This window comes from Eretmochelys imbricata, chromosome 9 (assembly GCF_965152235.1).
Source record: "Eretmochelys imbricata isolate rEreImb1 chromosome 9, rEreImb1.hap1, whole genome shotgun sequence".
NCBI lineage: Eukaryota > Metazoa > Chordata > Testudines > Cheloniidae > Eretmochelys > Eretmochelys imbricata.
Window position 1 is genome coordinate 13,455,920 of NC_135580.1, and position 25,511 is coordinate 13,481,430.

The window sequence follows — 25,511 nt, forward strand, 5'->3', positions numbered from 1 at the left end:
ATCAAGCCCTATATCTTAAGAACTTCCCTAGGATTCTTGGGGTTTGATTCTCATTTACGCTAAGGTCCCTTTATACCACTCTGGGAGTGAAGGGGGGCCGTAAAGTGGATGCCATTATAAAGGTTGACAGTTTTATTAACCAGGGTAGTACCACACCTAGTTCTATACGATTAGGCACTTCGTTTCATAAACATAAACATTCAAAATGTTTTTGGTCAACTCCGTCGACTAATTCAAATCTTTCTGAATCATCTGAATTGTTCATATTAAAAAAAAAAACCAAGCACTTTTTATTGAAATTAAAATTCTCCTTTTCCGCTGCAGAAACAGGATAATCAAAGGTTCTTAACTCTCCCAGAACCTAAGCAACATTCACACTATATGCATCATCCCCAGGAGTAAGGATTGTCTCAAGATGTTGGACTCTACCTGCAAGGTATCGAGTGCCTCCTCCTTAGTCCTGCATGCCCTGAACACCAATAGAATGAACCCACATCCTTCAACTTCCTCTCCCCAGACATAAAGGGGAAAGAACAAAGATGAGTTTGTTGAGGAGCTGTAACAAAGCTGGGTACTGGAGGACTTAAGGGTGAACCAATGAATTTTAGGGTACTGCAGTCAATATTTTTCTGAGCATTCACAGCTCTAATATACTTACAGCAGTGGGTGTTCCTCACCTCTGAAAATCAGGCCCTTCGCATTTTGCAGGAGGTGTTCAGCACTTTGCAAGACTGAGCCCTTAGTCATAAAAATATATTTTACATACAAAAATACAGCAGATTTCCTTCTAAAAATCAAATCTTGAGTGTTATTCCCCTCTTAGTATGTTTTTACACATTCTCAAAGAGACATCTGGGATATACCATGAACAGTGCAAAAGACTGTTTTATAGTTATTAGAACACACATGGTAGTACCTTTAAACACCAATTGGAAAAAAAAAGTTGAAAAAACTTTCAATCTCAATGAAATTCTGGTCCGACTTGAACTTTTGCTTAGTGAATTGTAAACAAACTTCTTAGAATGCTGAGAGTTTTCTCATTTCTTTCCAGCAAAGGCAGTCTCAAACACATCAAGTCCTGCTTTGAAGTAAACCTGAGCTGAATTGATGCTGTTCAGCACCTTTGACAAAGCTGCTTGAAGGGTCTCATTTGACTGACGTAGCTTGCAGTGTTCCAGTGCCTCTAACAGTACTGAAAATTGGCTCATCTTTTCATCCAGCCTGAAAAGAATGTTTCTAAAAGAGAACAATGGAAAATGGTAAACACTTTACTCAGACAGATGAAAACAATTACTTCATCAAAAATCATCAAGGATCCTTCCAAGTACCATCTACGCTTTACAAATGATACATATTATCTACAGCAAACCTAGCCTGCAGCACACTGAAAAGATGAGTGCATATTTATTCTGGTTTTTTGAAAGTGCACCTGTCCATCGCTTTAGGTGCATGTACACTAAAAACATTTACAGATCCTCTGGAAGAACACCCAAACTCTTCCTTGCCCAATCAGTTATTCAGGATTTAATTGAACTCACACGCTTAGGCCCATAACACCTCTCTTGAAGTATCTCACGTTCGCAGCGGGATTGCGTTTATTCCCCCTTTTAAAAGATTTTAGTTATTACTGGGGAGCCTATATATGAATGAAATATTTTCTTTCCTTTCTGCTCCTATTGCTTATTTCCCACTTCAATGTCACAGTAGGGAGAAATCCTGGTCACACTGAAGACAATGGCAAAACTCTCACTAACTATAAAACAGGAACATTATTTCACCCATAGTCTTCTGTGACATCATCACCAGTACAACCATCTTTAGTATCGTAGACTTAAGTCGGAGAATACACTAAAAGGAACAGCAAAACTCTTAAAAAACAAAAACTTGTGTTTTCAGGCAACATCCTTAGGAATTAAAAAAAAAATAACCAAAGAGAAATACAGACAACATAAAAGATGAGCAGAATTATTTATACAGAATCCAATCCTGAAGTTGCTATTGCAGGCAAACCTACTACCAGATTTCTTTGGGAACTTTGTCTGTGTAAGGTATTGCAGACTGAAATTAAAGCTGTTCAGTGGTTTTCATGAGACTTCTGTAGGTCTTTAAAAGCAGGCTATAAATGTTATCTAAATGCAGTAGTAAATGAAGTAATTATTATACCAATTACATAATCATGTAAATATCACAAAACTCTACCCTAGTGGCTCCTTTGATTGCAAACCAAAGTGTGTAAAGTTTCAGATAAAAAGGCCGTAAGTGATTCTATGCAGGACTTTATCCAGAAAAACACAGGGAGGAAGAAATCCCATAGCATGAACATGAAAACAAGTAACAAAGAAAGCAGGACAGCCGAGACACTTCATTAGTAACTTAATTACAAGACAGGCCCAATGGCAACTCCAAATTAGTAATAAAATTCCCATGGATACTGACCTGGAAGACAGAAGACTACAAAAGAGTATCTTTTGCAGATTACTATCAGAGTCTTCTAATTACCAGTCTACAAGAGGGAGTGGTAATGAAGTGGCAGGATAAATGGCAACTCAGAACAGCCACTTCTGTTCAGTAGTGTTTTGTGTATAGCAGTGTGTAACAAAATGATATAAATAAAGAGTGACATTTTCCAAGTACATGAAACATCTCAGATCTTTTAAAATGTATTTCTTACTAGCCTTACCTATTTCTAATTCATTTGCTCTTACAGGGAGTATTATATACCCATACAATAATTAGCATGGTGCTGTAGGAATTATAATCTTTGTAAAAACAATGAGGAGTCCTTGTGGCGCCTTAGAGACTAACAAATTTATCTGGGCATAAGCTTTCATGGGCTAGAACCCACTACTGTATTTTCCACTCCATGCATCTGATGAAGTTGGTTCTAGCCCATGAAAGCTTATGCCCAAATACATTTGTTAGTCTCTAAGGTGCCACAAGGACTCCTCGTTGTTTTTGCTGATACAGACTAACACAGCTACCTCTCAGAAACCTGATAATCTTGGTATCCTCCAACAGGACAGCACCTAGCATATTTTGAGTGCTACACCCAAAAAATAATCATTATCAACATGTGTGTGGCTGGGGTGGGGGGGAGGGGAAACGGCATAAGTAAAACTGTGCAGTGCCAACTTCAAAGATCTGTTTAACATGCTTCTGTTACATGTGAAAAGGATGTACCATAAATTCCAAGGTGACTGGATTATGCTGCATGTAGTCACAGGACTACTGTGTAGTATAATGAGTGAAATCAGTGCATGCTGATAGCCAGAGAGGTGGGGTTTTTTTTAAGGTGAGTTGAGGGAGCACTGACAGCCTTGCACTGGGTCCCAGAGCAGTCATGCCCTCAGGGAAGTCACAGGAGAATGAGTTATGTAGCATATCTTACTACTCCTTGAGGGCTTGATCCTACTTGCCCTGAAGTCAAGGCTTCTGCATTGACTTCAAAGGGAGTAGGATCAAGTTCTTTCAGAGGATATGTGCATGCCCCCCTCATGTAATGTTCACAACATACTACAGCATACATACTGGGGAGACTGAATGCCTGGTCATACTCTCAAACCATCAAGCCACACAACCCTGTGGGCACTGGCCAGCACAGAAGCCAGTCACCTTCCTTCTTGATGGGTATGTTGCAGTCCTGTCTGGCACCGTGTGAGGTGGGAAGAAGCAGCTCACTGTACGCTCTCTCCCCACTAAAGCATCCTTTACATGAAATAGAGGAAAATAACACTGATAATTTAAAATTATTTCAACAATGGCTTTTTTAAAAAAAAGGTTAAATTATGCCAAGCAATGAAACATAATGATGGCATTAAGGGATAAATTTTAAACTGTTGAAGTCAATGGGAGTTCTCATCGACTTCGATAGAGCCAGGAGTTCATCCTAAGTACCTAAAAGCTTTGGCCCTGTAATCTGGATTTAGGTACCTAGATAAAGCTATAGGACCAGATCTTCAACTTGTGTAAATCTTTATATGTCAACTGAAGTCAATGGAGCTATGAAAATTTACATCAGCCACGGATCTGGCCCACAGAGAAGAGATGGCAACCTAAAGATGGCAAGATTTTGAGGTCAATTAGAAAGTACATTTTTGAGGCATATAGGGACCTATCTATACCACACCCACCTCGAGAATTAAAATTTACTGTAAACAAGCCACATGAATAAAACAGACTGTTTATCTTTATGAACATCTACTGGGATCTTAACATATTTTCACTCTGCTGCAGTGATTCCAATGGCAGATTGGTTACAGGATACTATTTAAGTAGGGCTGTTGATTAATCACAGTTAACTCATGCGATTAACTCAAAAAAATTAACTGTGATTAAAAAAATTAATTACGATTAATCACACTGTTAAACAATAGAATACCAATTGAAATTTATTAAATATTTTAGATGTTTTTCTACATTTTCAAATATATTGATTTCTATTACAACACAGAATGCAAAGTGTACAGTGATCACTTTATATTATTATTTTTGATTACAAATATGTGCACTATAAAAATTATAAACAAAAGAAATAGTATTTTTCAATTCACCTCATACAAGTACTGTAGTGCAATCTCTTTATCGTGAAAGTGTAACTTACAAATGTAGATTCTTTTTTGTTACATAACTGCACTCAAAAACAAAACAATGCAAAACTTTAGAGCCTACAAGTCCACTCAGTCCTACTTCTTGTTCAGCCAATTGCTAAGATAATCAAGTTTGTTTTCATTTACGGGAGATAGTGCTGACTGCTTCTTATTTACAATGTCACCTGAAAGTGAGAACAGGCATTCGCATGGCACTTTTGTAGCTGGCATTGCAAAGTATTTACGTGCAGGATATACTAAACATTCATATGCCCCTTCATGCTTCGGACACCAATCCAGAGGACATGCTTCCATGCTGATGATGCTTGTTAAAAAAATAATGCGTTAATTAAATTTGTGATTGAACTCCTTGGTGGAGACTTGTATGTCTCCTGTTCTGTTTTACCCACATTCTGCCATATATTTCATGTTATAGCAATCTCGGATGATGACCCAGCACATGTTCGTTTTAAGAATACTTTCACAGCAGATTTGACAAAATGCAAAGAAGGTACCAATGTGAGATTGCTAAGAATAGCTATAGCACTTGACCCAAGGTTTAAGAATCTGAAGTGCCTTCCAAAATCTGAGAGGGATGAAGTGTGGAGTATGCTTTTAGATGTCTTAAAGGAGCAACACTCCAAAGCGGAAACTACAGAACCCGAACCATCAAAAAAGAAAATCAACCTTCTGCTGGTGGCATCTGACTCAGAGGATGAAAATGAACATGTGCCAGTCTGCTCTGCTTTGGATCGTTATCAAGCAGAACCCGTCACCAGTAAGGAGGCATGTCCTCTGGAACGGTGGCTGAAGCATGAAGGGACATATGAATCTTTAGCGCATCTGGCACGTAAATATCTTGTGATGCCAGCTACAACAATGCCATGCAAACACCTTTCTCACTTCAGGTGACACTGTAAACAAGACGTGTGCAGCATTATCTCCTGCAAATTGTAACCAAACTTGTTTGTCTGAGCAATTGGCAGAAGTCGGACTGAGTGGACTTGTACGTTCTAAAGTTTTACATTGTTTTATTTTTGAATGCAGTTATTTTCTGTACATAATTCTACATTTGTAAGTTCAACTTTCATGATAAAGAGATTGCACTACAGTATTTGTATTAGGTGAATTGAAATATACTCTTTCTTTTGTTTTTTACAGTGCAAATATTTGTAATAAAAATAAATATAAAGTGAGCACTGTACAACACTTTGTGTTGTAACTGAAATCAATATATTTGAAAATGTAGAAAACACCCAAAATATTTAAATAAATGGTATTCTATTATTGTTTAACGGTGCAATTAATCACAATTAATTTTTTTAATTGCTTGAGAGCCCTATATTTAAGACAAATACTCTTAACTGACCGGAGTACAAATCAACACATAATGAGGCATTTTTAGTTAGCCTGGTGAATGTAAGAGACAGGAGAGCTTTCATCATCATGTAAAAGAAGATCTTAACTTCTGCAATAATAATATAATTTAGGAACAGTTGATCTATTGCACAGTATGGTGGAAGCTTTTTGTGATTTATGACAATACTTTAAAAGCATAACAAGTAACATTAGAAGTATCTTTAAAAAAATTCTTCTATGGATTCTCACCAGGATCTTATATTTTCCAATTACTTATCTCTGCATTGCAAACCATACCACCTGTTTTTTGCTGCATATAACAAATTCTCTCTTTATAAATCCTTTACAAAGAGTCAGCAAATAGTATTTCATTTTTGTATCTCCAAGTTTCATCAAATGAAAAAATGGCTATAATGTTTCTCAGTTTTTGAATTATCATGTATTTTCCAGTCAGTAAAAAGTGTTTTAATTAAAAATTACAACTGCTTTGAAAAATACCTACTCATTTCACTTGCATGCATTAATATTGATATCCAATTGCTATACATAGAACCATACCCAAGACACCTACGTTTACTCTATGTAATTCAATCACTAAAACATTCTGTAACTGAAATCATTTTTGTAGCCTACACTTTTAAAACAACATTAATTCCACCCTGTTGCCTAATCGTTTAAATATCTTCCTTCATGTTTAATTATTTTGATATTAAAAATATAATTCATATAGTCAGCCTGACCCACACAAAACACAGAGAGACTACTAAAAGGAAAGTGTAATACATTATTGATGACACTAATGAAATTACAACACACATCACTCATCTTAATGGGTCTGTTTCAATGACACATCACAGTGACCTGAAAAGTACAGCATCAAACTAGGACACCTAATTAATAACTCCAGACAGTACTACTGAAAGAGATAAAGAATCTTCATATAACTGACAAATCAGTCTTAATAAACTAAGGCAAAGGGGCATATGAAATGAATTTTAAAAGAAAGGCATCTATAGTCCTTACAATGAGTCATTTCCATGTCTGCAAGCATGCCTGTCACTGATGGAAATAATGACTTTGTATTCTAATGTTGATTTTCATTATCACAACTGGGTATGGAATGCCACTCCTTACATAACTGAAATTAACAGGCATTATACCTCATGCCAGGACATTTCTCAGTGATAAATCACACTTGATAATAAGTCATGTCTTTCAAAACAGACTAAGCTGTATGTAGTGTACCATAATATAGGGACCAATATATACCCCCAAACTATTTTAGAAGTTATACTGAAGCAATTGGACTGTTAAAAGTATATTACTGTATTTACCTTGTCACTGAAAGAGATTATTTTATTTGGGAGACAAGCATGTACATAAGTAATGTGAGATATATGTGAACATATGAGGTGAATTATTGTGCTGTTCACATATATCTTCTATCTTAAGGGTTCAGGTTTGGATTTTGCAGACCAAAAGTAATTACTAAATCACTGGAATGTGACAGAAGGCAAAAGGTCCCCCATGCGTCGAGTTCACATTGTCTCAGTGGGATCACACTAAAATCACTTATGGGAAAGTGCAATGAGTATCTCCGTCTGTTCTAAATATAATCAAATGTGCTATGACTAGAGCTGTTTCAATACTCTCACAAATTCATTTTATGTATCTCTGAATGATTTGTACTTATGCTCTGGAAAAAACAACAACAACCTACATGTGATTTCTGACATTCTTTTTTATTTCCCCTCTCATCATCATGAAAATTTTCAGTTCTGAATACACCTTCCTTAAAGGCAGGGAGCTTGTCCACTTTCATGTTTGTAAAATACCTAATGCATTGCTGTATTACATAAACAAATAAATTATTATAATAAATATTCACATGCTGAGATTTTCAGATTCATGGGGTCTGGATTTATTACAGGATCTAGAGCACTATATATTCACTACCACTAGATTTGCATGAGATTTAAAAAAATTGTTATTCTAGCTTGTATCTATGAAAATTTTATAGGCTGGTGGAGATGAAGGTTCCCCCTCTACTCACCCACTTATATTTCCTACCTCAGTCCTTTTCCTCTTCTTTCTTCTTTTCTTCCTTTCACCCTACAAATAGTTTATTCTGAAGTGTTATGATTATGGTATTGTCGAATGGCATGATGATGACAAAAGAGCAGCATATTGCAAAATTCTGCTCCAGGGTGTATAATTTTTGTTGATAGACTGGTAAGAATATCATTAGCTTTCTCATCAAGATGGATGAGTAAGATTTTATTCTTGGGCTGCTAAACTGTCATGAAATATTTGCAAAGCTGATTAAAGGTAAGAGGCCCTTCCCCCCTTTCTTACTTCCTCCCTGTCTCTTCTTGGCCTGTTCTCCAGTTTATTTCCATACTGCATTCTTAGTGGCTGAAATGTGTCCATTTACAAACTAATCACATACTCTATACTCCATACTCTCTGGAAAGCCACACTGTATTCAAGTACAATTATTGAACACTTCTATGCATAAATAATAATACCATGCTCTAACATAGTGCTTTTTCATGAACAGATCTCAACATGCTTTACAAAGGAGGCAAGTATCATTATCCCCATTATAAAAACTTGTAGGGTCAGATTTGTCTCACAAAATTCTACTGAGTGGATTGCAAGAATGTAAATGAGGGCAGAATTTGACTTCCAAGGCCAAATTTTCCATTTATTTACACCAGTGTAATCAGGCCAAACTACACTGATGAAACAGTGGTGTTTCATTGGTATAAACCTAGTCAAAGAGAGAGCAGGATAAGATCCACTGTGGTTAGCTCAAGATAAAAAGTCAAATCTCGACTGCTCAGCAGAGTTGAGGATTTGGACCTTCAGGTTAAAGCTGAGCAAATAACTGATTTTTTCAGTTTGGTGGACAAACCAGAATATCCAGAAAAAAATCATTCATTTTGAACAGAAACTGAATTTTTCTGGTTCTTCTTACTGAAACAAACACTTCCCCACCCAATTTTGATCAGGTCAATTGGAACTGATATTTCATTGAAAAACCTTTTGAAATGAAATGTCCAAATGTTTCATTTAGGCAATGTCAAAATGAACCATTTCAGCATTTTTGAAAAAAAAAAAAACCTGTTTCATTTTTCTTGGATGAATTATTTGCCTAATTCAATTTCAATTCGTGAATAGTTTCATTCATTCTAAAACTTCATTTTGGGGTGAATTTTATTATTTCACCGAAAAAGTTTGGCCAGCTTTACTTACATTTATCAAAGAAAAGGAAGCTGGACATATGATTCTTTCTTTAATTGTTAATGACAAAAGACTAGCATTTACATGTTTTAAAGTATATAACAAATCATTCTAGCCTTGTGCATAGACAAAGATAGCACAATTACTATCATAAAACGAACAGAATGTAAGTCGTGATTTTCTGTTAATAAGACACTGATCTGTAATTCCTTAGAAAAGATTTCAAACAGAAGACTGTATCCATAACAACATGCAGCCACACAGTTTAACTTTCAGCACATAAAATAGTAATTGCTTTTTTCGTTGACATTTTTATATTTCCATGGTTTATAACAACAAAAATGGCCTCCAGCATTTCCTGACAGTTAATCACTGATTCAGTTATGGGCCCAGTAAGATGTACCTCTTCAAGCCAGCCTGGCATCAACTGGCAGGAAATGTTCTCCCTGATGGACATTCAATGAATTGTATTCGCATCTGTATCCCCAATTCTGCACCTCGTACTGCACAGAAGGACTTCACTGGAGTTCTATGCAGGGGTAGGGGTCCACCGACATGGAACAAAATGCTGCATTGGGATCTAAAATTGTACTGTTTTTCCCATAAATATTGAAATGCCAACAACTTTCCTGAGAGCTGCAGCATTTTTAAGCTTTCATAAGGGGAGTAACATTAAATTCCAATTTTTAAAAGTTAATTACAGGTAAATAATCCTCACAGCAATCCCTGAACATCAAGTGAGACACAGATTGGTGCATACCTGGTATAGAAAAAAAACCCTACATTTTTATACAGTACTCCAATTTGTTCTTTAGAATTCAGTTCTGCTCTTATCAAAGTAACTCCTGTATCACCTGATTTTGATCTCACTCCCATGGTTTTTCCACTGAACTCAGTGGGGTTGTTCCTGATTTACTGTGGGGGTAAAGGAAATCAGAATGACGCCCACTGACTTCAGTAGTGCAGATTCAGGTACAGTACAGCAGAATCAGAATGTAAAGGGAAGTATCAGGAAGGCAAATGGTCTTCAGGACTCACAAATGGATGCTTATCACTGTTAAAGAACAGTCCTATGTAATGTATTAGGCATGATTCCCTGTAGGGTTTTATAGATATTAATTAAATAGGTTTCTCTAGAAATGAGTGTAAAACCCCATAAAAAGTATTAGATCTTTTCTAAAGAATTTTAAAACCATCTTCTAGAACAGAATAGAGAATGATATACCTCCTACAGAAATGTATAGGTTGCTTTAAAGAATCTATAGGATTTTTCCATAAGTGCGTGGACAGTGGATTTGTACCTTTGAGAGTGATTGAGGCATATTGTTTAAAAATTAAAACTAACAACTGTATCTTAAAATATGCTATTTGCTGGGAACATGTGAGTCAAGGTGTCAAATATGCTTTCTGTTATTTGTCGAATGATATTTAAAATATAAATATAGTTACCTCTACCAGTAGCAATAAATCTGAGTACATTCCTCGTTGGTAGATTTATCTTGTGCTATTACATTGCACATGAGAGCAGCATATGTTCATGTTGAACAATATGAAGGAACTTTTTTGTTACAAGGATGTCTCAGCCTGGGATACTGATTCAAAATTGTTGTGCTACCCGTTGAAGAAACTGACTGGGGGTGAACTCTGAATGTTTTCCGAATGGTGCTCACCTTATGTTAAGCAGCTGCTGCAGGAATTTAGAAAACAGGTAAGACAAATGGTGATTCCCAGTGGGAAAAAAAATTCAAATTCAAAAAGTAGGAGGCAGCATCCAGTAGTTAAGAGTAGCACACCCCGGGAGTCAGGTGTCCTGGGTTTGATTTCCAGCTCTTCCACTGATCACGTCTACCTTTTCTGCCTTATTAGTGATAATTCTACCATTTTCAACTCAATAGTAATGGACCAATACTATTAAGATTATTTTTGTTTCCAATATAGTTGTTTCTTAATGTCTTTAACTTTGGTGGCCATAGATTTTTCCTTGTGTCCCTTTGCTTCCTTTATCAATCTTCTAAAATTTCTAGCTTCTGATTTATATTCACTACTGGTTTCAGAGTAACAGCCATGTTAGTCTGTATTCGCAAAAAGAAAAGGAGTACTTGTGGCACCTTAGAGACTAACCAATTTATTTGAGCATAAGCTTTCGTGAGTTACAGCTCACTTCATCGGATGCATTCAGTGTAGCTCACGAAAGCTTATGCTCAAATAAATTGGTTAGTCTCTGAGGTGCCACAAGTACTCATATTCACTACTATCATCTTCCCCTTTCTTCCATTTATTTTATACTAATTTTTATAACTGCCCTCATCTCCCCTTTAAACCAGGTCAGTTGTTAACCAATAGGAGCTTCTTCCTCAACTGTGGGATTATGGCTTTTTGGACATCCAGTGAAGTGTTCTTAAATAACTCCCAGTTAGCATTCATATGTTTCTAATGAAATTCTTCCTCCAAGCTAATCTGGCTCATAATTGTTTTTAGTTTTGTGTAACTGGCATTTTTTAAAGCAGCAATTATATATAACACTGGTCTGGATTTTAATCTGTTTTCACATTGAAATGTGATCAAGTCATGCTCACGGTTACTTAAGTTACCATTCATTTTTAGTTTTAGATCAGTTCCTCATTGCTCTTTATCTGTCAAGACATAGTCTAATATAGGAGTCCCCCATGCTGGGATGCAACATTTTTTGAGTTAGGAAATTGTCATCTATAATACACCTCTACCCCGATATAACGCAGTCCTCGGGAACCAAAAAATTTTACCATCTTATAGTATAGCCACCGCTGCTCCGCTTCTCCCCGCCTCCCTCCCTTCCAGGCTTGCCGCGCCAATCAGCTGTTTGGCATGGGAAGCCTGAAAGGAAGGGAGGCGGTGGGAGAAGCAGAGTGGCGGCGGCATGCTCAGGGGAGGACGCGGAGTGGAGGTGAGCTGGGACAGGGAGCGGTTCCTCTGCGCCCACCCCGGTTACTTGCTGCAGCCCTCCCCGCACCCCCTCCCGCCCCAGCTCACCTCCGCTCTGCCTCCTCCCCTGAGCATGCCGCCACCACTCCACTTCCCCACCTTCCCTCTCTCCCTCCAAGGCTTGCCGTGAATCAGCTGTTTGGCACGGCAAGCCTGAGAGGGAGGGAGGGGGGAGAAGCGGAGCAGCAGCACGCTCGTGGGAGGAGGCAGAGCGGAGGTGAGCTGGGGTGGGAGTGGGCCACAGCAAGTAAGGGGGGGGCACAGAAGAACCACTTGCGGTAACACGAATTCGGATATAACGAGGTAAAGCAGCCCGTCTCCCCGGAGTGCTGCTTTACAGCGTTATGTCCGAATTCGCGTTATATTGGACCGCATTATATCAGGGTAGAGGTGTACTTAGTAATTCCAAGCATGTTTTAGTATTGGCAGCATGAGAACTCAAGCATTTGTCACTTAGATTGAATCTTCCCCTGATCACACAGATGTTTTCCTTCACATTATAGATAGGTGCACAAAGAATCAGTCATCTTGTTCCCTAGTGTGATTTGGCGGTCTGTAGCAGACAGCAACTAATAGCCCATCTTGTGCATTATCTGTTAGGACATTGATCCATAAGCATTCACAGTCATTTTCTTATGAGTTAGCAGTGACTCAGAAACATGTAATGCCATTTTTAGCATAGAGTGCTAATTCTCTTCCCATTTTGTGCACTTGATCCTTCTTAAATAGGTTATAATCATTGGTTTTAACTTTCTGATAATGAGAATCATCCCACCAGGTTTAAGTAATGCCAACTAGATGAAATTTATGCTCATAAATGAGCAATTCCAATTTCTTGTTTATTACCCAAGCGCCTAGCATTGGTGTATAGGAAATTAAAGAATTTCTTCTTTGTGTCCATTGGTTCCTTGATTAATTTTGTGTTCTCAACAGCTCAATTTTATGCTAATGGTGTACTCATATCGTCCCTCTTTTTACCTCCTGCCTACTCTAGCCAGCCTGCCCCCGAGACAATTAGTAGCCCTTCTATGAAGATGGAAGCCATCCAACCGACACCGCCCTCTCTCCCCATAGAAGGTGGACCAGTGTTTCACAAAAGCGAAAACTTCCACCCTAAATCACTTACCTAGTCAATGCTGCACGTCCAGAATCTTCTTTTTCTGTCTTCCTTTACTTGTGGGACAGGAAAGATCTCAGAGGAGATTGCTTGGACATACTTCTTCCTCAGAATGCTTCAGAGTTCCCCGAAGTAATCTACTATCTGGGAGATATCTGGTAATGCAGTGTCATTAGTGCTAATATGAATCATTACCAACAGAGCCTTTCCTGTTGATTTCAAAAGCCTATTCAATCAGAGTGATGTCTCATGTCTTGGCTCCAGGAAGGCAGCACATTGCCCCGTTGTCCATCTATCTCTTGCAGAATGTTGTTTTGATTCTACTGAGTACTGAATCCCCAAAAAGGATCATCTGTCTTCCTTGGACATTTGAAGAATCGTTTCTGGACAAGCGTGACTTTCTTACAGGTTGGGCCAAGCTGCCATTCACAGATGTGTCCCCTACATATCTCCATTCCCTTGGACCAGCTGATACTTGGTAGGTATCTTCCAGAGTTTCCACACAGAGGACCTGGTATTGATGGGAAACTTCTAGCTGTGTGGAGTTCCCCCTGGTCCTCTTCTCTCTGGTAGCCAAAGCCTGCCCCTCCTCATCTATCTCCAGCCAGGCAGATTGCCACCGTAACCTCTTGCCTTTGGCGGTTACGAACTGCTAGGTCTCCTCTCTGAATTCCTCTTTCTCCAAATTCTTGAGCTCCTTTCTTCTTTGAACCAGAATTACTGGTGATTCCTTAGCCTGGATGCCCAGGAATTCCTCAGCTCCTTTCCTCCTCAGGAGCAGCTCTACTTTTTCTTCCAATCCAAGAATCTTCTCCTCCAGCACTACCACCAAACTTGCACTTCAAGCACAGGAAGTCCCTTCTAGCTTCAGACAGGAAAGAAAACATGGCACATCCGCTGCAGTTCACCCCCACCGTACCACTCCAATTTAAAAGCTTATAAAAGTTAGTTTCTTCCCATTTTCCTACAATATTCAGCCATGTACAAATGATAATCTACATCAATACATTGCAAATTACAATGAGATCCCATTGTCAACCACTTGACATTGAAATCTGAATCTATCAAAGGGAGATACAATAATAGTATGCACTCTGCTGTTACCATAATTGTAGCTATATTTGTCTAAAGTTCAAACACGTTCTTACAGCTAAATTAATTCTCTATTTAGCTTACCACACTTACTAAAACAAATCAAATCCAGAAGTGCAGAGCAGATAAGAATATACAAGCAAACCTTTGCTGAATATGCCAGACTAATACAACAGATAAGGTGTGTGACGTAATATCTTTTATTGGACCAGCTTCTGTTTGTGGAAGAGAAGCTTTCAAGCATCACAGAGCTCTTCTTCAGTTCTGGAAAAGGTAACCAGAGTGTCACAACTAAATACAAGGTTGGACAGACTGTTAAACCTAAGGGGTTAACACGTTGCAAGAATCCACATAAAATGAAGTGGGCAATTGTGGAAGATGACCCCCCACTGGCAGTGCCACCTAGTGGTCAGGCAGGGCTGTGGTTGATAGTCCTTCTTTCTTCTACAATACCAGCCTGTGGGTTCGGTCACTTCTTTAGGGCTCACATTCTAGTCCACCCCTTTCAGGGTAAACATAAGGAAAGCCCAATAATGGAGAAGTCTTTTGGTGCCCAGGAGGGCTTCAGGACTTTCTCCGTCTGGACCCCTGTGTATTCAGGGTCTTCCCCAGCTGGATTCTCTGCCAAAGGGACTCCAATTATTGTCCCACCTTCAGGTGTTCGAAGGGGAGCCTGGGTCCACCCACACCACTGGGCTTCGATCCAGGGCCCAGTGGTGGGCAACTACATTCTGCACCTTGGGGTGCTAAACAACTGCCTCTCTGAAACACTTCCTACAGCTGAGTGCCCCCTTCCCGCAGGATAAATTAAAGAACTGAACTGAAAATGAAGTTTCTGACCTTCCCAAACAATCACCAATCTCTCCAGCCTTGGTCAAGTAGGTGTGGTCAGGTCTCAGGCAACAAGGACTTCTGGGCTGTTAGTAACCCAATGTTCAGGCCTGTTCCCTTCCACTGCTTTCTCGCTTTTGAGCTGCTCTACTTTCCCTTTTAAGCTACACCCCCAGAATGTGCAGGCTTTGCATGTGCAACTGGGTGAGGTGGCCTGGGCCCAGAGCTGCTCATTATCACTTGTTCTCCAGTGTGGGATTTCAACATCCCATCACAAGCAATTAACATCTCTGCAGTCATAGGACAAAGGAGGGTTCATTGGCATAAGCCATAAACCAGTTTCTCTTTTGAGGCCATGATTTACAGTATCTAGAAGAGTTATGAATTTAAGTTCCTGTGCTTGTCTTTTGAAGCTGTTGTGCAGGTTTCCTTTGAGGATAAGGACAGAGGTCAGATATGAAGGAATCGTTTTGTGAAAAGGGTTTGCCTCCAGGTAATATGATGTTTTTGTCTTCTTTCATTTTTCTGTGTGAGTTCATTCAAGAGTGTGATGATTTTCTGGTTTCACCCACATAGTTGTTGGAGCGTTTGAGGTGAACCTCATCCAGTGCACAAAGCGATCCTAGCTATTACAAAAGATGTTACCTCACCCATTTTGTGTCTTTCATGTTCTGATACCAGCACAGCTACAATACCACTGCAAACAGTCATGCTAGGAAGAGACAAGATGGTGAGTGTTTTTATGGGAAACACAGAATGTCAGGCCAGTCTAAGTTTAAGCTTGAGAATAAGCTGTGCTTTAGGCTCCCCTACACGCATGGGTGTTGCACAAGCTGCACCATCCTTTAGTAACTTGCTTCTTCCTGTGCAAAGTTGGGGGCCAGGTCATGGTGCCAAATCTGAACTGGCCACTGCTAGGGCAACGTGTGCCCCAGTGGCCCGTGGACGGAACACTCCCTTTGCTCCTGCTGCAATTGTCTCTGGCCCTCGTGCTGATGCTCAATGGTGGCAGAAGGCACTTTTCCTTTGGGGACAGCTGAGCCTTTTCATAAAAATTATAGGCCAGGTCCTCATCTTATATAAATCAGTGTAATTCCACAGATATCAATGGAGACATGCAGATTAATACAAGGTAAGGGTTGGGTTCATATTTTAATATACCTTTCAAAATTATTTTCGAAGCCAAGAATTCTTTAGAGTTACTCTGCTACAGTAAGCCTTTGAATATGACAAAAGAAACTAAAGCCAGTACACTTAAAGAGGTAATCAAAAACTGCATTCAGTCACACTGCGATCAAATGTCAATCTAAGCAAACTAGAAAAAAAGATCGTATTGATCTTAATAGGATGACACGTTAGTGAAGCACTCAAGGCTCAACCACACCATTGAAATTGACAATGGGTTCAAGCTACACTATAGGACTCAGGCAGTAGCAGATATAAACCAGGGATGGAGAGCTTGCTTAAAGAACAGGTTTCATGCAGTCTTTTTTTCCTTTAAAAATTCTTCTTCCACTGAGCTATACTTTAGCTGTGGACACATTATCAAGCACAAAGTTTTCATTCTACAGGCCTATGCTGCATTCCTGCCACCTCACTAAAGTCAACAGAGTTTCATTTTTGTAACAGATAAAAAATGGGTCTGCTTTAAGCTACCTCAAAGCACCACCTTCGAACCCCCATATTCACCACTGTCATCTAATTATGATATTTTTGTACAAAGTATGCCTTGTGAGGTGGTGTTATAGAAGTCTTGATCTGTTGAACATTAAAATCCTGTTTGATTGTATGTGCTATCGTTGTATGTAAAGTTTTTCAAGTCTTGCTGTGTTACTGAAATATGTTGCGAGGTTGGGAACACCCACAATCACCCTTTCAGGTATAACAATGGAGTAGCCAAACAATGATTAATGGCTCATCAACACCCATCAAGAACACAATCCACTATCTTGGAGACTTCTCAGGTGAGGCACATATGCCATAGAGGCAGGCTAACAGACGTCACAGCAAAGATCTTTCCAGCAAGCTGGAAGAAAATATAGAAGAAGGGAAGTCATGTCATCACTAGGCCTCTCCCCCCCCCCCCCAAATCAACAGCTGGAAGAAACATCTGGAGGACAAAGACTTTGGACTGGGGAAGGGTGGTCACAGGCTGGAAAAGAGTCCCAGCCTGTGTACTGAGGATCAATGACCTGTTTGTACCACCTCTCAGGGTGAGACACTGCTTGATTCAAATCCTGCTTAGTTTGTAGAACTCAGACTGTGACTTTATTTTTATTTCTTAACTTTGACTGCTATGCCTGCTACTTATAGCCACTTAAAATCTCTCTTTATGTAGTTAATAAACCTATTTTGTATTTTACCTAAAACAGTGTGTTTTGGTTGACATGCTTAGAAAATCTCAATGCAGTTCACAAAGGCTAGTATGTGTCCACTCCACACTGAGGGAGGGGCGGACTGGGTAATGAACTTATGCTGGCCAGGCTTCTGACCAGTGCAGGATGGTATAGTTCTGGGGTGCAAGGCTGGAGAGCTGGGGGGAACTGGCTGGAGCCTCCCAGTTGATGGTTGATGAGTGTCTGGGAGATCATTCACGTAACTCAGTTGGGTGTGTTCCTGCCTGTAGATATCCGTATAAGTGCAGTACCTGCACCAGAGGTTTGTGGCTTGACACAGCATTGCAGTGTGAGGGAGAGGGCCAGGTTAGTGGGCCAGAGAGCTCAGTGACACCACAGTCTAGGTTGCACTCTAGAGACCCCATCACAATCTCTACTTGAAAATCACTGTAAAACGTCATGTCTATTTATTCGTTATTTTCAAAAAGCTTGCTGTAGGTGCAAAAGTCACATGTGGAGATTTTCACAACTCAGAATAAGCTGCACTTTGACTGCTGCTTTTTCTGTCCATCTGGCATTATAGGGTTTTGTTGCTTAGGGAGACAGTGGTTCACTTCCCAGCTCTACCACATCTCTTCTTTGTGACCTTAGGCAACTCACTTAGGGTAAGATTTTCAAAAGCACATATGTAGCTAAATCCCATTTCCATGTAGAAGCTGAACGCTCATTGAAAGTCAACAGGCTCCTAAGTCAGCTAGGCCTGTTTGCAACAATTACCCTTCATCTCACTGCCCCTCTGTTCTCAATCTTCCGCTTCTATATCATACCTCTTTCTTCCTTCTTTGTCTGTCTCATCTATTCAGGCTGTAAGCTCTTCAGAGTGGGAAAACTCTGTTAGTATGGGTCTGACATAGCACAATTAGGTCCCTATCTTGGAAGGAGCCATAGGCACAACTCTGATGCATATAATAAAACAAATCATAACACAGTTAAAGGCATAGCTGAAAGTCAAAACAAATACATATTATATATGTCTATTGTCTTCCTTACCAATTACTTGCTATTTGTAAGCCTTCTTTACAGTCATCATCTATCATCCTGTACGCTGAAAACAAACCATCACAAATTTGCAACTTTGTGGAGAGGTTAAAAAAATTCAAGCAGGAAAAATATCTAAATATTTTCATTTTACTTTTTTGAGCATTTTACCAGGTAAATGAATTTATGTAAAACAAAGTTATCACCAATACAATTTTCATATTTTTCCCTGCATGAAAATATCTAACAGCATGGAAATGTCACCCATCTTTTCTTGCTAACACTTTCCAAAAGACTATACATTTCAGGATAAAATGAATACTTTGGGGAAACTCAACAGAAACTACTGGATAATCCAAAATTTTCAGAGTATCTAATTCTTGCAGAAGTGCTGAAAAGATTTTAATGTTCCCTGTTTAACTAATTTTTTAAGTCAACCATAATTAAATCACTGTTGAATTATCTAATATTCAGCATTGATTAAGTGGCAATTTCTCTTTAAAATGTGAAGAAAATTGTGAGACAAGCCAAAGTCATGGTTAAAGTAAGACATGAACATTCCACTTCATGCTGTGTTTAGTCACATATTTGTGGTTTGCAGATAGAATCCATTTGTGCTGCCACAACAACATGACACACTGAAGGATCATAGAGTTATATTACGGCATTTATCCAAAATTTATGCTCAGTACCTTGCTCTCTGAGAGGTGCAAAAGGATCAGACATTTAGAGCATGAGTTATGCTGAAAGTATTGCCTCCTATAAGTATTAAGACACAGCATAACTGGGCATGATTAGCAATAATGAGAAAAGACTATAATCACAATAGGAGTTGGTAAGAGCATTATCAGATTAGTGATTAGTACTGGTGTACATTTTGATAAATTTATTGTTCCAAAACCAGCTGAATGTTAGGCCCAGCCATGCATAATGCACAGTACCAGTTTGCATCACCCCAACGGGAGCTTGAGGGAAGACTGAAGCACAATACTCCCAATGCACGGGAGACATATGCGCACACACTGCACACTATGCTTTAGGAGGGGGCAGACTGCTCCCATGGTACACGCTGCCCATTCTGCAAGATGGTATGGAGGGGGCAAGGCCTTGCTTTGTCCAACCCCAATTCCTCTCCTTTGGGGCAATTTACAGCTCCAAGGGCAGTGGTTGTGCTTCCTCAAATGCACGGCTGTGACTATCCCAAGGGCTTGCATGGGCCATGCACGCAGTGTGTCTAGGAAAGCTTCTTGTGACATTCAGGGGTACAGCTTATTCTTTCTGCTGCACTGGTTCTGCTCAGCAGGCTGTCCCAGAGGAGGGCAGGGCTATGGTCTTATCTCCTCCCTGACCCTCCTAATCCCTTTTCTGGTATTTTGCACCACTCAGGAGAATAGGAAGTGACTATAATTATAGCGGTCTCTTCTGCTGGCCACTCAAGGGGGAGGAAGTCTCCTTTCTCCCTCTGTCCACCTGTGTAAGGGCTGTAAGAAGACATTTTGACAAAGCACAAAGACATTATCATTCCAAGAGAATTACTCTAGATTCCACTGGCGAAACCAACACATGAATCTGGCTCAAATTATGGAATTAACTAAAATGAATGTAGCAAATGTTATTTCAATTTTTAACAAGTTACAATTAGTTATATAAGTGCTATTAGAATGTTCAGGATTTAATTGGAAATGGTATAATTATTACTTTGTATGGTTTGCACTATATATATTTGGTGTGGGTGTTCTCAGTATAGTTCAGATCTCATAATTGTTTCATAAATCTCATAAAGGGTAATGTCTCTTATTTCTTTAGAAAGTAAATCAGCAAATAAGAATTGCTATAATGCTTTTATCATTTATTTTTAAATGGAAAGAACTTGCACAAAAGATTCTCTATATACTTAGTTTTATGGTCCAATCCACTTTTAACTATGTTGTGAAAGTGTTGAATACCTGATTTATAGTTTATTTATTGTCACTAGTCTTTACTATCCAAACAATTTACAAGACATGGACTAAGACACATATTCTAATCCGAAGAGCTCACAAACCCAAGTTCTAATCCTTTTGTGGTATCTGATAGCATAGACTTGGAGCAAATTGCCTGCCAAGAAAGCCCATATCCCATTTTCATCAAATAAACCTCAATTTTATCAAATAAAGTATAATATCTTGGACACTATACTGGTAGATGGTGGTTAGTTTTCAAGTCTCTTGAAAGTACTAGTTGTCTTCGCATATTTTCAGCACATTGAATATCTTTGCTTTATCTCCTGTGAATTATTTCTGCTTTAGTAGTTCAAGAACTGGAAATCTTAGACTATGTCTACAATGGCTATTGAATGACAAAACTTTTGTCTTTCAAAGGTGTTCAACCCCTCCCAGAAAGACAAAAGTTTTGCTGTAACTAGTGCAGTGTGAAAAGCCGCTCGTTGGGGGTAGAAGTTTTTTGTCGGCAGGAGAGCCGATAAACAGCAGCTACACTGCATACTTTTAGCAGCACAGCTGAAAGGACACAGTCCTGTTGCTAAAAGCTATGCCTTAGTGGCATTGTGTGTTACTTTTTCAATCCCTAATATTTGATTGCATTATCTTTGATTTAAACCAACACAAACTACAATTGGATTGCCTGGTAGTGGGAGAGATTTACAGTAAACAAGATCTGGAAGAGGTTCTTGTAGAGAAAAGCAAGGTAGGAAAAGCAGATGAAGAGGCAGGGAGGCTGAAGAAAAGATTATAGTATATAAGGCAAGAAATGACTAAGATGTAGAGAAGGATTTTAGCAGTAAGGATTGACTAGAAAGGACTTTTTGGAGGTACAAAAGACAACATAACAAGACTTTCAGTTGGAATATGTGGGTAACAGGACTCAAAGATGTATCTGGAGTGAGAGTCTGAGAACATAATGGAGTTGTCAACAGTGATAGAAAACTGACATAAAGGAGAAGGGTAAAGGAAGATAGATAAGTAGTTCTATTTTGGAAAAAATGAGTTTTGAGATGGCAGAAGAACATGTAGCAAGAGCTATTTATGAAAAAAAAAAAGGAATTGCAAGTTTGGACAGACTTGAAGACATTGGAGTTGGAAAAATCTGATTCACAAATCATCAGCATGGAGGAAGAAGAGGAGAGAATTTCCTTATCCTTAGAGGATGGCAAGAAAATGATAAGAACTTATTTAATTCTGAAAAACTTACAATTTCCTCCCCATCCTCCAGCATAACACAGAGTGTTACATTTATAAATATCATAGCAGGTTTTATGATAAATTGGATACTTATCACCCACCATAGTTAATTTGGCATGGTCTTTGTGGCATTTCCCATTCTAAGGATCAGAAAGACCACTGAACATGTTTGGTTCAGGTCTGGTCAAAAATCTTCATAGATCCAAACTGACAGAAATGTTATAACAAAGTTTGTTTAAACATTAAGTTACATGATGTGAAACCACAAAATGATGAGCTCAAAATGCAATGCAAAACTTGCAAAGTGTTTGTGACAAAAGAATTACTGTAATTCAACAGTTCTCTTTGCTGAGGTGGGTTTTTTTGTTTTGTTTTTGTTTTTTTAGTAACATTGCATTACATGTGTATCCATGTCACAATATAGGATTAGGAGGTCTTCTGGGAATATTTGTATCTGTAAAGCTTGTCCTCCATAAAAACCAATGAGAAGTTTGTTTGCACACAGAGATTTTAAAAGGGACTTTAATTTTCTTAATAAACATATCTATTGAAGACTGAATCCTGGGGCATGTGAATTTTGTCACCTGAGAACCTGCTGTAGCTTATCAGCTAAACAGGAATATATCAAGTAGACTCTGTACATATATCAGGAGTGAATGCAACAGGGAAAGACAAAACTCAATCTGAAAGACAAACATTTGTTCTAATGAACAACAAACAGTTGAGTGGCATGAGATTAGCTGCAAAGCAAAGTATATTATCATGTGGTGCTAAAAGTGCCTCTTCACAGTGCCTCAATATCATCATTATGGTGAATTTAAATTTTAGACTGAAGTAGTCAGTTATTTTTTGTCAAGGTACAAATTTCTTGGTCAAGTTCACACTCCAGAGAAACATTTTTCATACCGCAATAACAATAATGGTAATAATTAGAAAATTAAAATATTTCACGATCCATTCAAAATGTCTCGCAGTCTGGATTTGGCCACAGTCTGCCTATTGACTACCCGTTCTAGATCCTTTATTTGCTATACTGTACCATTTCACAATATAACGATGTTATAGAGTGCTGACCTGTGTCCTCAGCCCTGGATGTAACCAGTAGCATGTTTGAATCTGCTTCAAGCCTCTTTTCTCAGGGCTTCAGCTTTATTTCTTCCAAAGAATCCAAATTCAGTACATCAGTCATCCCTTCCCTACGATTTCCTGCGGCAGTAGTCTCCTGTAGCACTCCACTAGTCTTCCTGCAGGCCAGCCGCCTGGGAGTCACCATGCTCCAGGAGCCAGCCTCCTTCCTGTAGTTCTCCACCTCCAACTGAGCCATTTGCTGGCTTTCATAATCACTTGATCATTAACTGGTAGTTGATCCATCACAGATGAGGCTGGGTGCAACTCCTCTGTGACAGGAGTATTAGTGTAGCATAAATTGTTTTTTCATGCCAGATAGATTACTTCGAGACATAAAAAAAATGCAGTCACTGAAAAATATTATTCAAAAAATGCATCATCCAGGGAACAAGAGTTTAGAAGCAATCTTGTATGAGAAAAATGAGTAACAAAATAAATTACTGGAAGTCCTTCTCGAAAAAGGTAGCAGATGCCAAGCTTACTTCTCCAGCGCTATTTGTAAATCATTTATGATCTCCACCAAAGTAGTCACAACAACTCAGGTAAGATTTTATGCAAAAATGGTGACCGATAGAGAAAGCTTTAATGGACTGGGTAAAATTGGTAAGGTGCAGTAGGTGGACCTCAGCAATGGGTTTTATGGAAAGCTGAGTTAGGGAAGAGCTTTTATAGAGTCACTACAAACATGTGTCAGTGTGGAGATACCTGTGCTTGAAGTGGCAGAATAATAGAAAGAATAAAAAATAATTGGAGCAGAAATGACAGGCTAATACCTTGCATGTACTCTTTGCTTTTTTAAGACTGAAGAGACGAGGTTTGTTTGGTTTTTTTTAGTGTCTCCTTCAGCTAAGAAAAGTATGGTGGGAACATCAAAGGAAATTTCAGAAGTGTCTGCAGTGAAAGAGAGAGTGTATCTCTAATGTAAATAACAAGTCATCTTACGATGTGGTTGAGTGGTTAAAATGGACCAGAAGGAAGGAAACATACACCAAGAGAGGAAACCAGTCCTGTTTGCATAGTGTGTGTGTGTCATGCCAATACTGTATGAAGTTCCATCATTTTCACTGTTGTATTTGGAATATCATGGAACATTGTTATTTATTGTATAGGGCCGACAAGCATGTTAGACACTTGAAAGAAAACACATAAAAATCAGGTCCCTGCCTGAAGATCTTACAATTTAATATATGGGTTTGACAGACAAATGGCACCCACAGGCCATGGTGATGGGCAGGGAATACCAACCAGAATAAAATAGAATATATTGGGACTAGGAGGAATGAGCTAACTTAGTCCAGTTATAGAAAAAAGTCTTGATAGTTTAACGTTTTTTAAAACATAAACACATTCAGTTAGGTGATGCTGCAGAAACGGGTTTTCAGGTGAGATTTTCATGAAATGATGGCAGAAGGGTTTTTGAAAGGCGTTTCAAAGATAAAAGACAGCAGGGCAGAAGCTGATGAAAAGGAGATACAGTAATGCACATACACCACACATCATAGACGGATTTGCCTGATTACCTAACAAATCAATGCTTATATACAGAAATTAATTTTGTCATCTTGTCGCAGGAACCAATGGAGCTTTTATTCCCCCATGTGGAGAGTTGGTTAATCAGTATCACCGTAAGGCGTCAGTTAATATTTCCATTGCTGGCAATTTGCTCCAGGTTTCTGCATTTTTTTTAGAAGGGGAAATATCTTCTCCTCTCCTTGGCATCCAGGTATACCAGTTTAGTGGGTGCTGATGGGGTTAAGATGTTTTGATTTATCAGCATCTATAGAACCAGTTTTTATTACTGCAGATACTGACCACCAGACTGAGAGGATGCAAGGGAAGATAATTCTATTAGTGGCTGTGATAAACTCATGTTTACAAACATCACCTATTTGCCATCAACTTGATGATCTAGGCCCCTGTCCAAAGTCCACTGAAGGTAATGGAAATATTGACCTCAGTGAACTTTAAGTATATGTATATGGTAAAGGGATTATCTATTTTTTGCAAAAACAATGAGGAGTTCTTGTGGCACCTTAGAGACTAACAAATGTATTTGGGCTTAAGCTTCCATGGGCTAGAATCCACTTCATCAGATGCATGGAGTGGAAAATACAGTAGCAGGTATATATATACCTAGTACATGAAAAGATGGGAGTTGCCTTACCAAGTGGGGGGTCAGTCTAACGAGACAATTCAATTAACAGTAGAATACCAAGGGAGGAAAAATCACTTTTGTCATGGTAATGAGGGTGGCCCATTTCAAACAGTTGACAAGAAGGCGTGAGTAACAGTAGGGGGAAATTAGTATGGTTAAATCAGTTTTTGTAATGACCCATCCACTCCCAGTCTTTATTCAGGTCTAATTTTATGGTGTCCAGTTTGCAAATTAATTCCAGTTCTGCAGTTTCACATTGGAGTCTGTTTTTGAAGTTTTTTTGTTGAAAAATTGCCACTTTTAATTCTGTTACTGAGTGACCAGGGAGATTGAAGTGTTCTCCTACTGGTTTTTGAATGTTACAATTCCTGATGTCAAATTTGTGTCCATGTAGTCTTTTGCGTAGAGACTGTCCGGTCTGGCCAATGTACATGGCAGAGGGGCTATTTTTTGCCTTTGCACTCATTTGTTAGGTTAGGTCAA

General features: G+C 38.9%; 1 protein-coding gene across 1 annotated transcript in view; it reads right to left on the reverse strand.

The window, feature by feature from the left end:
* Positions 1-1,037: 1,037 nt before the first annotated feature.
* Positions 1,038-25,511, reverse strand: part of NAALADL2 (N-acetylated alpha-linked acidic dipeptidase like 2) — a 517,216-nt gene continuing 492,742 nt past the window's right edge. Inside the window, exon 13 of the mRNA XM_077827191.1 lies at positions 1,038-1,236. Coding sequence (XP_077683317.1) covers positions 1,038-1,236 — 199 coding nt within the window. The remainder of the gene's footprint in view (positions 1,237-25,511) is intronic.